The following is an 18,250-nucleotide window of genomic DNA, read 5'->3' as shown; positions in this document are numbered from 1 at the left end:
ATCATGTCTACTAAAGCTTGTGGATTTTGCTGGAAGTAGTTCTATTTGAACACTGGGTTCAGAGGTTTTTTTTAAAGCTTATAAAATAACTATCCCCCAAATCTTGTATCAAGTGCACGTAAGTGGTGCAGGCATGAATCGCCTCCTTCTGTGTTGCATTATTGTTTGATTTGTAGTGACAACAAGGAGAAACAGCAGGAATGAAGGAAAATCCTCTCTCAGACCTGTCAACATAAATGGTTCCAAGAACAGATAAAAAACTCAAGTGTGTTTTTGTTTTAATTGAGAGAAGCAGCTCTACGAATCACAATCACATCTTCCAGTAGAATCTCGCATCATCTGGTACAGGTCTGTATCACGTGTTTAAAATTGTTGGACTTTGGTGCATTCAACAATTAATACAGACAAGCGAAGACAATGGGGACATCCCTAGCAAAGGGCTAGTGAGGTCAGAGTCTGGGAATTCTGAGGCAAGTAACTCACCTCCTGACTTTCCAAAGCCTGTCCACCATCTACAAGGCACAAGTCAGGAGTGTGATGGAATGCTCCCCACTTGCCTGGATGAGTGCAGCTCCAACAACACGCAAGAAGCTTGACACCATCCAGGGCAAAACAGACCACCTGACTGGCACCACATCCACCACCACCTTAAGCATTCACTCCCCCCACCACTATGACAGCAGTGTGTGTAGCATCTACAAGATGCACTGCAGCAACTCACCAAGGCTCCTTCAACAGCACCTTCCAAACCTGTGACCTCTACCACCTACAAGGACAAGGGTAGCAGATGCATGGGAACACTGCCACCTGCAAGTTCCCCTCCAAGCCATGCGCTACCCTGACTAGGAACCATATCACTGTTCCTTCACTGTCGCTGGGTCAAAATCATGGAACTTCCTAACAGCACTGAAGGTGTAACTACACACATGCATTGCAGTGGTTCAAGAAGGCAGCTCACCACCACCTTCTCGAGTGCAATTAGGGGTAGGTAAAAAATGCTGGCCTTGCCAGTGACATTCCCATCCCGTGAGAAAAATGCTTACGTCCATTGTTAACTCGCATGTGGTGGAAATGCACTCTAATTGCTGAAAATGAGGAAATTCTGAGGTTTTAATATTAAAATAGCAGCAACAGACTCCTCCAGTTTAATAAGGAGGGGAATTCATTGTCACAATGTTCACTTAAATGGATGAACTGAAAACAACTGAGAGCAATAACTTACATTTATATAGCATCCCCAAGGCATTTCAAAGGAGCATTAGCAAAATTTGGCAGTGAGCCACTTAAGATGATAATAGGACAGATGACCAAAGTTTGGGCAAAGAGGTTGGTTTTAAGGTGTATCATAAAGGAGAAGAGAGAGGAGGAGAGGCTTAGGGAGAGAATTCCAGACCTTGGGGCCTAGGCAGCTGAAGTCATGGCTACCAATGGTGGGATGGTGGAAAACAGGGATGCACAAGAGGAGTGCGGAGGTGGCTACGGAGCTCGGGAGAGATAAGCAGTTGAATTCATGAGTATTAGCAGTGCACAAACAGTGTGAAAGAAGTGAAAGTGTTCAAATAGCAATGCATCAAAAATTAAGCAAAGGCAAATGTGGCGTAGCTTTAACACAAATGTCATGGATTGGACACTGGTCTGTGGAGAAAAACAGTCTAATTTCACAGGGCCAAGAAGAGAAAGGGTACACAGTAGGAAACTTGTCAATAAATTAACTCTGCCTGAAAGACCTTTCAGATCCGGTCAGAAGATACAAGATCTAAAGAAAAGTGCTAAAGGTGGAAAAGGATTTTACAAAGGTCTGACTGTTAATGGAATTCATATCTGTCCACACCAGTGAACTGCCAGCGAGATATGTATGCTGCAAGGAAGTGTAATGGAGAATTGATCAATAAAACATATGTAGCACTGTAAAATGTGAAGTAGGTAGAAATAGGTGACAGTTTGAAAACAAAATGTTTTGACATTATCTCCACTTGAAAAAGAGACTTAACAGCTACAGAAATTTCTTGTTGGAAAACATCGATATCCCAAACAATGCCCAGGAGTTGATAGTGAGTAAATAGGATAGAGTATGAAGGTGGAACAGGCTGGGATTCTTTACTCTTAAAAAGAGGAGCCCGATCGAGGGTTTCAAAATTATGAAGGGTTTGGATTGAGTCAAAGTGGAGAAGATGCTTTCACTTGTGAAAGAATCCAAAACTAGGGACCATAAGCAAAGCTCCCTCTAATGGTTTTGGGGGATTCACGGGCGGTTTGTTTAACTGCGTGGCCCCTTTAAATTTTCGCATTGTAATTTAAAGGGGCCAACTCGCTTGTGGTCAGCGTGTGGAATATCAGATTGATGTTCAGAGGAACCATTGGCTGTTAAGTATAAGATAGGCACTAGAAAAAAATCCAATGAGGAATTTTGCCAGTGAATGTTAAATTAAGAAGTTGAGGTGTATTTATGGGGAAGCTTAAGGGGAGGAGGAATGGAAGGAAAGGCTGTTGATGCAGGTTAGGTGGCCGTGTGTAACCTGTGCTTGTAAAGTCATAAATCCTACGCAATCCTGAAAACGGAAAACTGCAGAGCAAAGTGCATCAGTGATGGGCAGAACAGCAAGATGCTGCCATGATGCACAATTATTGTCAAAGCCATGGGTTTAACCACTCTCCTCTTATCTTTGCACACCAAACTGGCAGCAACACAGGAGCGGAGACCACCACAGACAGTATAACCCTCGAGAACTCAAAGCCCTGACCATGGATGAGCAAAGAATAATTGGGCTATTTGGCTGACTGAGAGTCGCTAGAGGTCGTCAAAACTTGTGCCGACTGAGACAAGACACCAGTACAGGCAGAATCAAGAACATCTTCTGCAACATGTACATTGTGCCCAATCAGCGGAGCCACACAGTGCCAAAGCTCAAAAAGAGCCTGCAGGAAGAGTAAATTAACCCAACAGATCAGACTGCCTATTACTGATTCAAATCCCAAGTGTTATCTGTGTAAAACAAGAGGAGGAGAGCAGCCTTGGAGAGATAGCAACAGCACTGATCACAAACCATGTTCACAGAGAAGCTAATTACTATCAGACTCCTTCCTGATCCTTCATGAAACGTCACAGAAAATAAAGGCGCTTTCTATTTGCGCCTCTTTTGGCCCCAAACTCTTTTCTCACTAGGTTAGTGTGGCAGGAAAGCTACAACGGTTTCTACATGCAGGCTTCTGTCTGAAACAAGCCTGTTTCAGGCCCGATGATGTGGCCAGAGCTCAATCTGCAAATTTAAAGGCGGCATTTTTCAATGGGTGCTCCCTTCACACATACAGGTTAAAATCAGAACTTCCCACATTTATACACCGTCTTTAACCCAGGGAAAAATGTCCCAAGGTGTTTCACAGGATCTCAAAATTTGACACTGAGCCACATAAGGAGATATTGAGACTGGTGATCAAAGGCTTGGTCAAAGAGGTCAGTTTGAAGAACTGCCTTAAAAGGAGAGAGAGTTGGGGGGGGTGACAGAGATTAACTGAGGAAATTGCAGAATTGAAGAGCCTAGGCAGTTGAACACATGGCTCTGATGGTGGAGCAGTTCAAATCAGGGAAATGCAAGAGACCGGAAATGGGGGAGTGCAGAGTTCTCAGAGGGAGGTTACAGAGTGTTAGGGGCCATGGGAGGATTTGACTACTAGGATGAGAATCTGGAGTATGACAGTGGGTTCCTCAGCAGGTAAAGCCACACCAGAGATGTAACTGCTCGCCCCCAATATGTCTGAGAGGGGGTGGCTGGGAACAGAAGCACAGACTGAGCAGGTGGGGAAAATGGGAACAGACTGGGTATGAGAAGCAGAAGCACAGTTAAAAGCAAAATTCTCTTCTTCAAAGGTCTGGGAAAATAAGATATGTACAGGTGAATTCCAGGGGACAGGAAAGGGTCATAAACCCGTTGTGTAGAATAGTGTTTGATACAAATATTATTCGGACCACTACAAGAGTCTGAGCTTTACTGAGATAAATAGTTGGCCGAAAATAAAGGTAGGTTTATCGAAAAGAATGCTGTATAACTTTGTGTAATCAAACTCTTGCACGGAGAAAGTTATTTGGCAACACTTATCAGAAATAGTCGGAAAGGGAGACTAGGCTGTGCGATTTGCCACCAACTGCCACTTGGAATATTGCTTTCTCCTCCATTAGCCAAAGAAGAAAAATATACTGAAATAAAAAGAAAACAAATAATCCTTGGCTTTCCTTAGAAATGAACGACAATTAGGAAATGGACTATTTTTGAACCAATTATCAGCTGCAAGCAAGCTCTTCTGGGATGGCAAACTCTCCGCAAATCTTGATGCCCTTTCATTAACCCACTTCTAAATGTTGAATTGGGCCTGCAACAGCCTCCAAATACCAACAAGTCCCAGAAACCCTCTTGAAAATATTGGCACAGTCCATTAGATCTACCACAAATATGAGGATACCTCTCCTCCCCCACCCTCTTTTACAAATTCCCCAGGACCCTCCGAACTTCCAAAAGTGTCAGATGGAAAACACCAGTAAATAATCTGTGTTGGCAGCACGAATAATGTGCTAACTCAACAAATCCAGAAATCTGATCAGCTCCATGATCTCTGGAATCTCCACAAGTTAACCCAAAATGGTTGAACTCAGTTAAACTCAAGTTATTCTGACTCTCGTTCCTCACACAGCTAAAAAGATTTGCTCTGCCTTTTTCCTTTTCACATGCCTCACACCTCAGTAATAGTTGGAAAAATACATTTCCAATTCAGCCCTGCAAATCAATAAATTTACTGAAAATAGGAACGAAATGTGCTACACTACTTGGCTAAGTGTAAGAAGCAATTTTTCCTTATGTCTTCAGAACAACAATTTGATTACAAATTTACAAAATCCTTAAGGTGTCTATTTAGGTCACAATATCTTGCATTTTCCTTCCAAATGTTTACTGCAATCTGCAGAGAACAAACTGATGTAAAAATGCTGCCTTATGCAAGATGTGACAGCAGTAAATGAATGTTGTCCACACTGCTTGGCTTGTCACGGTCTCCTGGTGTCAGCTCAGGATTGTTCTTTAGCTCGTCTCCCAATCCAACATCTCCAAGAGCTACAGAGTCACATCACGCGACATGCTTTCTATACCCAGACATACACCTTAGGTGGTCAGGATAATTAAAGTGAGTAATGCAGAACTTGCAGAATGGACACTGCACTTATCGCAGAATTATAGAATGAGGCAGCACACAAAGGAGGTTTTAGTGGTCACCCAGAAATGTCGACTGATCTCGTATACCATTATGGGTACCAGCAGAGTGAATGCTGGCCACACTGTACGGGCAAGCCAGGCATTTTTTGCAGATGTTCCCACTTATTTCAGGAAATGCCTGTCGGCCAGAAAATGGAAGTTACAAACACAGCTTTTCAGCACAGCTGTAGATCTGTCACCTTGTCCTAAAATTCACCCCATTGTGAAAAAGCTACGCACTCCACAACAAGGTGAACATTTGTGGATCTACATCTACCAGGAGCAGTTCCGTGCAGGTAAAAGGCTGACAAATTTTGTTTTTGCACTGCATTTTCTGTAATACATTTTCTCCAAAGCACTATTTGTAATGACCCCTTCTTAGGATTGTGCAATTTTTTATTTCAGATTTTGGAGATTGGTACATAAAGCAGCAAAAAGACCCAAGAACCAGTCGAGAAATAGCTGGATTCCATGAAATGGGGAAGCTGTAGGCTTAGTCAGGGAAGGACAATCAGCCTTCCTAACCTGGTGATGTAGTGGTATTGTTACTGGACTGGTACTCTAGAGACCCAGGGTAACGCTCTTAAGACCCGGGTTCGAATCTCACCACAGCAGATGGTGAAATTTGAATTCAATAAAAATCTAGAATTGAAAGTCTGATTATGACCACGAAATCATTGCCGATTGCCGTAAAAACCCATCTGGTTCACTAATGCCCTTTAGGGAAGGAAATCTGCTGTCCTTACCTGGTCTGGCCTACATGTGACTCCACGTTGGCTCTTAAAAAACTGCCCTCTGAACAAGATTAATTAGAGATGGGCAATAAACACTGGTCTAGGCAGCAATGCCCACATCCCATGAACGAATAAAAATAAATCATTGGGTCAGTTTATTACTCCTGTGATCTAAGAGTTCTAATGCCATTCTATAAGAGGGGGTATAACAATGGGTTATTGCAGTAAGGCACTGTTGGGGAAATGACTACATATAAAAGGAAGGCAACACAAGGCGATTGGACATATCAACAAACAACTTATCCAGATGATGGACAACCTTGTCCGACACCCTCCCCAACTGTTAGTCAAGCTAACACCTGGGGCAAGTCAAAAAGCAGAGGGGGAAAGCAAAATACAGGGTCAAATTGAGGGAAAACCATTCAAAAATACAATCCCCAAATTCTTGTAATCAAGCCAGTTTCTGAAGGCCATGTCCATCCTGTGTTGCATCATGAGGCAAAATGATTAGCCAATGTTCCTCCTCCACCACCACACAGATCGTCAAATCCCTTCTTAAAGGGCACATTTATCAAACTGATCGCAAATAACCAGCATTTCTTTTTTACGTGAGGGACAAGTCAAAAGTAAGTTGAATTACTCAAGTCTTTACTTTGTAGAAAAACAAATTTTTACTTACACTTTGCTTGTCACTGACGGAGAACTCTACTTGAAGTTCTGAAATTTCCTGAAAAAGAAGGCATTCGGGAGTGATGATGCGGGAATTGTTAAAAATAACAACAGAAGTGTACAAGGCCACTGGTTTGGAGTTTTTTTTTTGCAGAGAATAAATAGGATGACAGAATACAATCCCCAAACACTAAGAGCATTTCTAGCTAGCAACCACAACATATTTCAGGATGAGATATAGTTGCATCAAAGTCCTGGAACTTTCTGCCTACCAGCACTATGGAAGTACCCCTCGCCACACGGACTGCAGTGGCTCATCACCACCTTTTCAAGGGCAATGAATGATGGGCACTAAATGCCGGCCTGGCCAGCAGTGTTGACATCCCATTAACGAATGGATAAAATAAACTCATTGATGTATAGTCTATGAGAAATAAAGTGGGTCAGAGACAGCAATTCTTTGTCCCAGTAGTGAAACTATAATCAAAGATGCTGGAAGCATTTGCATCATCATGGACCTTATATCACAAGGGTGCAATATATCAATTAAAAAAAAAATCAGCAAGTACAACCTAGCACCAAACATTGCAAAGGAACCATTTTTTCTCAATGGTCCAATTTTCATGCTCCCAATATTTTGACAAAAATTGCTGGTGTGTTACTAAGTCTAGAACAGTATGTCTCACTTCCCTGGTATGACAGATCATCTTTAGGATTTCATATTCACCACTTTATTTTTTAGATCCTAAGAACGAGGAGTAGGCCATTCGGCCCTTTGAGCCTGCTCCGCCATTCAATATGATCATGGCTGATCCTCTATCTCAATGCCGTACTCCTGTTCTCCCCCCTACCCCTGTATGGACACATTTATCAAAATCCATATGGTTTAAATATTGCTCAGCATCTACCCTGTCAAACCCCCTCAGGATCTGATATGTTTTAATAAGTTACAGTTAATAACCCAAGGTGAGAAATAGAAAGCACCATCATAAACTTGCTTGTCTATAATCAGTACCACACATCATCTGGTTTACTAGAAGATCGTACAGGAATCTTACATGAACACTGAGGTAATATTTAGGTGTAACGCACATGACAGGTATTTCCTCGGGTTACTGTCACAACCGAGAATAGCCCGAATTAGTCACTCCCGGCAGCAGTGAGTTACATCCAAGTGTAGCAAAAACCCAGAAGTTTTCAACAAACTAACCAGGGGTGAAGTTGTCCATTTGTAGCCATGCAACACCACAGGAACGGCACCAGAGACTCCCCAGGGCACTTGCTGTTTGTCTCCAGCCTGGTTTCCGAGGCTGATCTCAGATATAAATTGCTTCCCAATTTATAAACCAAATCAGGGCCTGCTGTCAAATCCAATGTTTTCAGGAAAATGAGCAGCTGCAGGACCTTTTTTCCCCCTCACTTATCCTATTTAAATTACAAATCTATTATGAAATCCTGGAAGATTATGCAAGGGAATGTATTTGCTAAAAGGATGCTGCTTTTGAGTTTGAATTGAGCTGATTGAGAGGTTTTACAATTCATATTATTTCATCTTCCACACATTCAGTATAAGGCGAATGAAACCGAGGCCCACAAGTGGCTGAGTTGCCATTTCTGTGCCACAAGATTGAACGAGGACATGACAAATGGCAACAATCAGTTCAATTTACAAATATGGAACACTGAAGTAATTTCTTCTGTCCATCATCTTTTCACTTGGAATAATGAAATATATTCAATACCATGTCACAGGGAGACAGAGAGAATGCAGCAAGACACATGATACATTTCTTGTTTCAAATACAAGTATAAGTGGAGAATTAGACATGTCTCAAATGCACATGCACTAAATTAGCAGCTACTAGATGAGAAACCCTTGGCAAGTCTTCTCATGAAGCAAGGGACCCCTGGTAAACAAGAGGCTCATGGTGACCAGAAGGCATGTTTCTGATTTAAGAGAAATGTGTACTATAGATAGGGGAGTATCTCATGGCGATGGTTATAGTACCTGGAGCGTCAACCCAGGGATCACCGATTTATATCCTACCATGGCAGATTGAGAAACTCAAGTGAACTAATCAGGTCCAGTGTCTCCAAACTGGCAAAATCAGCACTGATTTCAGATCTTGTCAGATGTCGGGTCAAGTTGGGTCAGGTGGGGTCAAGGGTCGCTTGCAGAGTAGGAATAGGCTGGCGAGAGAAGTGGCAAAGCCGATATCTAGTCAGGCCCTACACTATGCTAATATGGCACCTAGTCAAATTGTCCAGGTAAGTTCTTGTTTCAATTAAAATTGATGACGGGCACATTATAAAAATGAATGATTTCCGGTGTTTAGACAGCCAGATTTGAGACACTGCACTCCAGTAAATTGTAGGTTGGTATGTAAATAAATTACTGTGAAAGATGTTAGTTAGATGCAAAACCCAACAGATTTACTAATGCCCTAGCAAGGTCATGCCTGCTCTGACCTACAGTCATTCTGATCAAAGCACATTCTGAACATGCTTAGCAAAGAATCCCATTTAAAGTGAGTTTTAAAATAAATTTATACATTTTCCATAAAAGACGAGTAATTTTATTAAATATTGAAGACGTGAAGCTATAGTGAACTGAGTCTGTGGCTCCAACTTTGAAACTTTCGATTTTCCATCTTTGAAGAACATATAACTCTTCACCCATCACCCCTCTGCTCACTGACCAACATTAGCTCCTGTTCTAACAACACCTCAATTTTAAACTTTTCACCCTTGTCTCTGAATCCCTCAATGACCTTGCCAAATCCCTATCTCTAATCTCCTCTAAGCCAACAATTGAGATTGCTGTGCTCCTCCAATGCTGGCCTCTCTAGCATCCTCAATTTTAATCACCTCACCACTGGCGGCCGTGCCTTCAGCTGCTTGGACCCCAAGCTCTGGAATTCCCTCCGTAAGCCTCCTTGGCTCTCAACTCTCCTTTAAAACACTCCTGAAAACTTCTTTAACCAAACTTTTATATCTTGTGTCTTGGTGTTAAACTTTGTTTGACAATGTTCCTGTGAGGGGTCTTGGGACATGTTGCTATATTAAAGCCACCATATAAATACAAGTTATTATGGTTCCACTAGAAATCCTAGATTCAGGCTATATAGATTTTTTTTTCCAATCCTCTCATCTGCTTCCTCGTTTCAACCTATCCATATTATCGCATATTTCTTCATGCATTTTCCCCCACTACAGGCAACAGGAGAGGGGTCACAAATATCCTGTCTGCAAGGGGAATGTTTGAATATTAGGAATGTACACAGAGGATAGAGAAGGGGACAGGAGGGTATAAAAAACAGGTGGAATTCTTTGCTGGGGAGGCGGGGGCAGTTTTGCATATTTAAACAGACCGCACTATAACAGTGACATTTCATGACCCCCATGACATTTCCATGTTAGGATTGTGCTCAAGAAAAGTTAAGCTATGCAAGAGACTTATTTATCCTTAAAAACATTTTTTAAAAAAATCAAGTTAACCAAGACATTATTGGCCATTAGGAAACGCAGGCAAAAGGATTGATGAAAGCTGCAAACCATGTTAATCCACTGTAAAAAATGCAATTGCTACAGACACTTGTGGGAGTCTATTACTGCCAATTAGTGGACATTTGTTTTTCTATCGAATTGATGACTATTACTCACTGCAAATCATCAAGATCAAATTGGCAGTAATTTATTCCCAAGGGCTGGATGTAGCTTAATTAATAGATTCTTTAGTTAAGATAAATCACTGCACCTTAGAACGAAACCAGCATTAAGATGCAAGGTCTTGTGTTATACTGCACCTCCAGACTTGCCCACAGTGATTAAATTACCTCTCTATCCAAAGGCTGGCGAAGCCAGACAACTCCAGTCTCACTTTCCACCGCAAAATACTTGCTGGCTTCTTCCCCGACAACACCAAACACAAGGGTATCGTTGTCCGGATCCCTCGCCCACAGTTTAGTAATGGAGGAGCCTGCAGATACATCAAAAGAAAATAATCAGTCAACAATTGCGTAACATCTTAAACATGCTGAGCAGAGGTTGGTTATATGTTCTACCACGATTAAACAAGTGCAAAAGTTATTTGTAGCAGAGATGTGTGTGTGTGTGTGTGTGTGGGGTGTGCATCTGGGTGTGTGTGTGTGTGTTCAAGCAGACTACGTAAGCGTTTTCTCAAGCTTCAATTGGAGAAATTATGATTCCGTGGCCTGGAGTTTCCGTGAAGTGGGAATCACCATTGGATTACTGCTCTGCTCCTAGTTATCTCTGTCCTGACGCTGCTCTGCATTTCTGCATGGCTGGATCTTCCAAGGCCAGCGTCTAAACTAAAGAAGCATACGGTCCCACAAAGAACTCCATCTCAGCTGGAACGTCGGAGGGGATGACAGGGTATTGCCCCCCTTCCCACAGCAATAGCTGCCAGGAGGCAAAGTTCAAATGCCCAGTGTGAATGTTAGTGAATGGGCGAGTGGATGAATGAGTGAATGTGGACGTGTCGGGGTGGGCGAGTTAGGGGTAGTCGGGATGGGTTGTCAGGTCGGGAGCTAGTCAGGTGGAGGGTGGGGGTTAGTTTTGGGGCAAATTCCTGGAATGTATACAAGATGGTTTTCTAGAACAGTATGTTGAGGAACTAACTAGGGAACAGGCTATTTTAGATCTAGTATTGTGCAATGAGAAAGGGCTAATTAATGAACTTGCTGTAAAGGAATCTTTAGGGAAGAGTGAGCATAATATGGTAGAATTCTACATTAAGTTTGAAAGTGATGTAGTTCAACCCAAAACTAGGGTCTTAAATCTAAACAAAGGAAAATACAAAGGTATGAAGGGCAAGTTGGCCATGGTAGATTGGGAAGCTACATTGAAAGGTAGGATGGTAGGCAATGGCTAGCATTTAAAGAATTAATACCTTGTTTACAACAAATATACACATTCTTTTGAGACACAGAAACCCTACAGGAAAAGCGATCCAACCGTGGCTAACAAGAGAAGTTAAAGATAATATTAGATATCAAAGGAAGAAGCTTATAAAGTTGCCAAAAAAAGGTACTAAGCCTAAGGATCAGGAGCATTTTAGAATTCAGTAAAGGAGGACCAAGAAGCTGATAAAGAAAGGGAAAATTGAACACGAGAGTAAATTAGTGAGAAACAAAAACAGACTGTGAAAGCTTCTGTAGGTATATAAAAAGGAAAAGATTAGCAAAGACAATTGCAGGCAGAGACAGGAGAATTTATAACAGGGAATAAGGGAATGGCAGGGAAACTAAACAAATACTTTGTGTCTGTCTTCACAGAGGAAGATACAAAAATCCTCCCAGAAATAGAGAACCAAGAGGGTAGCTGAAATGAGGAACTGAAAGAAATTAGTGTTAGTAAAAAAAGTAGTACTGGAGAAATTAATGGGACAGAAAGTTGATAAATCCCCTGGGTATGCTCTACATTCCAGAATATTGAAAGAGGTGGCTGTAGAGATAATGGATGTGTTGGTGGTCATCTTCCAAAATTCTGTAGATTCTGGAATGGTTCCTGCAAATCAGAAAGTGGCACATATAACCCCATTATTGAAGAAGGGAGGGAGAGGGAAAATGGATAACTACTGGCCTATTAGCCTGACATCAGTAGTAGGAAAAGTGCTAGAATTGATTATAAAGGATGTGATAACTGGCCATTTAGAAAATAATGGTAGGGTTTGGCAGAAACAACATGAATTTATGAAAGGGAAATTGTGTTTGACACACCTGTTGGACTTTTTGAGGATGTAACTAGCAGAATGGATAAGGGGGAACCAGTGAAGGTGGTGTATTTGGACTTTGAGAAGGCTTTTGATAAGGTCAAAAGGTTAACAAGATTAGAGCACGTGGGACAGGGGTAAATATACTGACATGGATTGAGAATTGGTTAATGGACAGGGAACAGTAGGAATAAGCAGATCATTCCCAGGTTGGCCGGCTGTGACTTGTGAGGTACCACAAGGATCAGTGCTTGGGTAAAAGCAAAATACTGTGGATGCTGGAAATCTGAAACACAAACAGAAAATGCTGGAAAAACTCAGCAGGTCCGTCAGCATCTGTGGAGGGAGAAACAGAGTTAACATTTCAAGTCCGTATGACCCTTCTTCAGAGCTGAAGAGAAGTGGAAATGTGATGAAATTTGTACTGTTTAAGGGGGGGGTGGAGCAGGTGAGCTGGATAGGCGGCCAGCGATAGGTGGGGATGAAGGAGAGATTGACAAAAGGACAAAGGGAGTGTTAATGGTGGTGATAGGGACTAAAAAAGGTGCTGATATTGGCATAAAGGTAAGAAAGCAGAATGTGATAATAACCCCCACCTATCGCTGGCCTTCTATCCAGCTTCACCTGCTCCACCCTCCCCCCCCTTTAATTTTATCACATTTCTACTTCTCTTTAGCTCTGAAGAGTCATACAGACTTGAAACGTCAACTCCATTTCTCTCTCCACAGATGCTGTCAGGCCTGCTGAGCTTATCCAACGTTTTCTGTTTTTGGATCAGTGCTCGGGCCCCAGCTGTTCACAATCTGTATCAATGATTTGGACGTGGAGACCAAACGCAATATTTCCAAATTTGCTGGTGATACAAAACAAGATAGGAGTGTGAGTTTGAGGAGGATACAGAGGTTCCAAGGGGATTTAGACAGGCTCAATGAGTGGACAAGAACATGGCGGATCAAATATAATGTGGAAAAGTGTGAAGTTATCCACTTTGGTAGGAAAAACAGAAATTCAGAGTATCTCTTAAATGGTGAGAGGTTGGGAAGTGTTGACGTCCAAAAGGGACCTGGGTGTCCTTGTTCATGAGTCACTGAAAGCTAAGATGCAGGCACAGCAAGCGATTAGCAAGGCAAATGGAATGTTAGCCTTTACTGCAAGAGGGTTTGAGTAAAAGGAGTAAAGACACCTTGCTCCAACTGTATAAAACCTAGAGACCGCACTTGGAGTATTGCGTACAGTTTTGGTCTCCTTACCTAAGGAAGGATATACTTGCCATAGAGGGAGTGCAACAAAGGTTCAGAAGACTGATTCCAATTGTCTTATGAGGAGACTGTGTCTGTATTCTCTAGAATTTCGAAGAATGAGGGGCAATCTGATTGAAACATACAAAATTCTTATAGGGCTCGACAGGTTAGATGCAGGAAGGATATTTCCCCTGGCTGGGGGCGGGGGATCTAGAACTGGGGGACACAGTCTCAGAATAACAGGTAGCCCATTTAGGGCAGAGATGAGGAGGAATTTCTTCAGTCAGAGGGTGGTGAATCTTTGGAATTCTCTACCCCAGAGAGCTGTGGAAGCTCAGTCAGTGAGTATGTTCAAGACAGAGATCGATAAATTTCTAGAAGGCAAAAATATTAAGGGATGTGGGGATACTGTGGAAAAAGGGTGCTGAGGTAGATGATCAGCCATTATCTAGTTGAACGGCAGAGCAGGTTCGAAGGGCCAAATGGCCTACTCCTGCTCCTAATGTTCCGATGTCTCCAACTCTAACTCAGAGTCGGAGACTCTTTCAGAAGGTCCTGGGGTGCAAAGGAATTGCCCATTGGAAGTTCAAACTTCCCAGGCAATTCCCACAGAGGTCAGCACATCGGAGCTTCTGCGGGCTCCCAACGTGCACCTTGCATCGTGTGTCCAGTCTCCGATGATCCGGAGACCGGAAGATCTGGGCCAATGTGCCAACTAGCAGCACTTGGTTTGAAGTGAACAGTTGCAATTTATTTCGCAACAGCCGCCAAATAATTATAACTTATTGTTACACAAAACAGCCCCAATGCATTATTGTGCTTTGTTTTTTCTCTCAAAACACCTTGAGGTTTTGACCTTGTCAGAAGAATGGAGATTGTGTGACCTGAGAGAAACATTTAAGATCATGAAGAGGTGTGAAAGGGTAGACGTGGAGAAGATGTTTCCACTTGTGCATGAGGACAGAACTAGGAACCATAAATACGAAGCAGTCACTAGTAAATCCAATAGGGAATTCAGGAGAATTACTCAGTGGTGAGAATGTGGAACTCACTACCACAGCTTAAGGTGAGTAGCAGAGATGCATTGAAGGGGAAGTTTGATAAACTACTGAGAGGAAAGGAATTATTTATGTTAATAGGGTGAGATGAAAAGGGTTGGGAGGAGACTCATGTGGAGCACATCCATTGGGCTAACAGTTCTGCTTTTGTGCTCTAAACACTTTGTAATATTAGGAACACATTTAACGCACATGATTGTCTTACAAAATATGTATACTTTAACTTGGACTTCACCACATTACCCAAGCTGAGGCTCCAGTACAGCACTGAGGGAGTGCTGCCTAACCATAGATACTAAGTGAAACCTCACCTACCTACTCCTGTAATTCAGCTCGGTGCAGATGATCTGCAGACATCATTCAAACCAGAGCAAGAAGCTCCACTAATACCCCAGCCAAACATTTCTGCTCCCACTAATACCAAATGGTCTTTCAGCCCATTGCTGTTTGTGGGCTCAAGCTTTGCACAATATGACCTGCTACATTTACTGACACAAGGATGATCCCACACTTTAAATCAATTCATTATAAATACTGCGATATGTTACCAAGCAATGCGATAAGATGCTATATACATCCAAATTTTCCATTTCTCTCTTTTTGGCTTTAGCTACGCAGCACAGATAGAAGAAACGCATTAACATTTTTGGATTTAAAATGTTAAACAGTGTAGTACTAAATAAGTTTAGTCAGTAAAACTATGACAGCCTTTAGAGTTTGCAAACATGTCCTCTCCATGACTCAGCCATCTTAGTTAAGCACTTACACCCTCCAAACCTGGGCAGGGCGTCAATCTGTGATGTGCACTGTTGTATAACTACGTCATTTCTGAAAGTCAGACAGACTTGGTGCTTCTCTCTGAGGACCGAGTCTCACCTCCCTCAAGTGGAGCTTGAGTGGTGGGGTTTTGGAGTTGTTCAACTGAATTAGGTTTAGTTTTGGTTTGATTATCGTATTGTAAAGAGTCATGAAAACTTAAATTAGAGATTATTTATATTGATGATGCTTTTGCTGAAGTAGTGGGATTTACTTGAGGATTTGGATTCCAGTCACCGTAGAAGTAATTCTTATGTAAACATCACAAGGTTTTTCTATTCTTGCACACTTGCTTTGATTTATAACAACTTTCATTTATATAGCACCTTTAATATAACAGAACATTTAAAGTCACTATACAGCAGCGTTTTCAAACAAATTTGACACCGGCCAAAAGCTTGGTCAAAGAGGTCGGTTTTAAGGAGCATCTTAAAGAAGGAAAGAGAGGTAGAGAGGCAGAGTGCCTTAGGGAGGGAACTCCAGGGCTTAGGGCCCAGGCAGCTGAAGACATGCAAATCAGTAAGCAATGAAAATCAGAGATGTGTATGAGGCCAGGTTTGGAACAACGCAGAGATCTTAGGATTGCAGGGTTGCAGGAGGTCACAGAGATAGGGGGGGGGGTGGTGAAGACATGGAAGGATTTGAAAACAAGGATGACAATTTTAAAATTGACCACTGCTTGACTGGGAACCAATGTAGACCAGTGAGCAGGGGTTCAGCAAGAGGTGGGGGAGCAGTGGTAAGCACAGATTAAATATATATCAGCAGGAGGCCCATGTGGAGCAAATGCACTCAACTCTGGACCTACAGGAAACACGGGTAATACCATTCCACAACCCACACTGCACTGGATTGTCAGGCTACAAAATGTGCACCTGATGCTAAAATGGCCACTGATGCCGATACAAACCAGTGCTTCATTGGTCTGCTACGATTTGGACTTGCGCTCAGTGCTACATCAGCAAGAATTTCATGTTCATGCTCCTCTGGGGGTGGGGGTGGGGGGGGGTGTGTGTGTGTGTGTGTGTGTGGCTGCTAGGGAACCTGGACCTCACTCACCCTTGGCCTTTGTCCTAAACTTCACAATCAGAGATTAAATTCTCCACCTATAAATTAGTCATAGATCTCACTATAAAAATATAGTCAACTTTTAAGGCAGGAGGGGGTGTTTGATGATACTTAGACACACAATTGATCATCAAATGCCACATGGCCAAACATCCAGGGATCTGTCAAATCAGAGTTGGCTCCTTATTCCAGAAGTTTCACTTGGTAATAATTCCATAACATTATGCTGCTATAAAAAAATAGCAATCAACAGACTGGATTGCAATCAGCGTCAAGTGAGGACAAAGCCAGAAAATGTTCACAAGATACTTAATGGATTATGCAGTTAATTGCACAGCTTCAGAGAGATGAGAGACAAATGTGTCTTATTGCCTTTTAATTCTTCGATTTCAATTAGCTTTTCTCCAGCATGTTTTTATTTAACTCTGCACTCAGATGCCGGATTAACTGGCATCAAAACTTAGAGATGTATTAGACTAAGCTTCAAAGTAATTTTCAATTTTGACAAATGCTTTTGCTCTTCTCTTGTTAGGACATTAGCAGTAATCTTGAGCGTTAAAGTGCAGGTTAGTGTCAGTTTTGACAATTCATTTATTGTACTCTCTGCCTAGAGTATCGCTTCCAGTTTATTGCAATTTGGTGTTAAATTTACTGTGAAGATACCCTGACAAGAATTTCTGCTCCTCTAAGAAGGCCCTACAGCCATATCAATGTGGCTGGACAAAGTCTGCAGCTCCACTGACTTGGTATTTTTGTCCTTGAAGCTGGAAAGTCTAAATCCTAGAAATAATCACAAGAACGTAGCCACTGAAGGCTGAGTGTGAGCTTCAATATTTCAACAGCTTGTATTTATATAGCGCCTTTAACATAGTAAAACATCACAAGGTGCTCCACAGCTGTGACAAACAAAATGTGACACCAATGCCACATAAGAAGCAAAAACAAAAATAAAAATACAAATACCTGGAAAAACTCAGCTGGTCTGACAGCAGGAATAGAGTTAACGTTTCGAGTCCGTATGACTCTTCAACAGAACCACATAAGAAGCAATTAGGACAGACAATGAGCACGGCCACAGGCACAGCACGAACCACTTTAAAGAGGTCTGGGTTGTTTTTTTTTTAAAAAAAAGTATTTTCAATCTTATTCTCCTTGGCAATAATTAACTTAAGAGCTGACATTGCTCAGACAGTACATACAGAAAAGGAATGTTAACCCACCCAGCCACTTGTCTTCTGGTTATTGACCTATATGCCAGTGGGAACAGCTTTGCCCTATTTACTATGGTGGTGCAGTGGCATTGTCACTAGGCTAGCAATGCAAAGGCCCAGGGCTAATACTGTGGGAACATGGGTTCAAATCCCACCATAGCAGCTTTGGAATTTAAATACAAATAATTAATAAATTCAATAAAAAAACATCCAGAACTGAAAGCTAGTTTCAGTAACCATGAGACTATCAATTGTTTTAAAAACCCATCTGGTTCATGAAGGTCCTTCGGAAAAGGAAATCTGACCTACATGTGACTCCAAACCCACATGGCGCTTGACCATTAACTACCCTCTGAAATGGCCTTTCAAGCCACTCAGTTCAAGGGCGGTTAGGGATGGGCAACAAATTCTGACCTTACCCGTGACGTCCACCATCCCCATGAAAGGATTAAAAAAAAACCTCCCTATGTTACATTCAATGG

The 18,250-nt window shown here is 42.1% G+C and overlaps 1 protein-coding gene across 1 annotated transcript in view; it reads right to left on the bottom strand.

The window, feature by feature from the left end:
- cdh23 (cadherin-related 23) overlaps positions 1–18,250 on the bottom strand; it is a 701,272-nt gene that overhangs the window by 565,211 nt on the left and 117,811 nt on the right. Inside the window, exons 3-4 of the mRNA XM_078530938.1 lie at positions 10,477–10,619; positions 6,651–6,698 (exon numbers count right to left, since the gene is read on the bottom strand). Of these exons, the coding sequence (XP_078387064.1) occupies positions 6,651–6,698; positions 10,477–10,619 (191 nt within the window). The remainder of the gene's footprint in view (positions 1–6,650; positions 6,699–10,476; positions 10,620–18,250) is intronic.

The sequence above is a fragment of the Cetorhinus maximus genome, chromosome 27 (genome assembly GCF_964194155.1).
Source record: "Cetorhinus maximus chromosome 27, sCetMax3.hap1.1, whole genome shotgun sequence".
Taxonomy (NCBI): domain Eukaryota; kingdom Metazoa; phylum Chordata; class Chondrichthyes; order Lamniformes; family Cetorhinidae; genus Cetorhinus; species Cetorhinus maximus.
The sequence above is the reverse complement of the archived record's forward strand: the minus strand, read 5'-3'. Positions and strand labels throughout refer to the sequence as shown.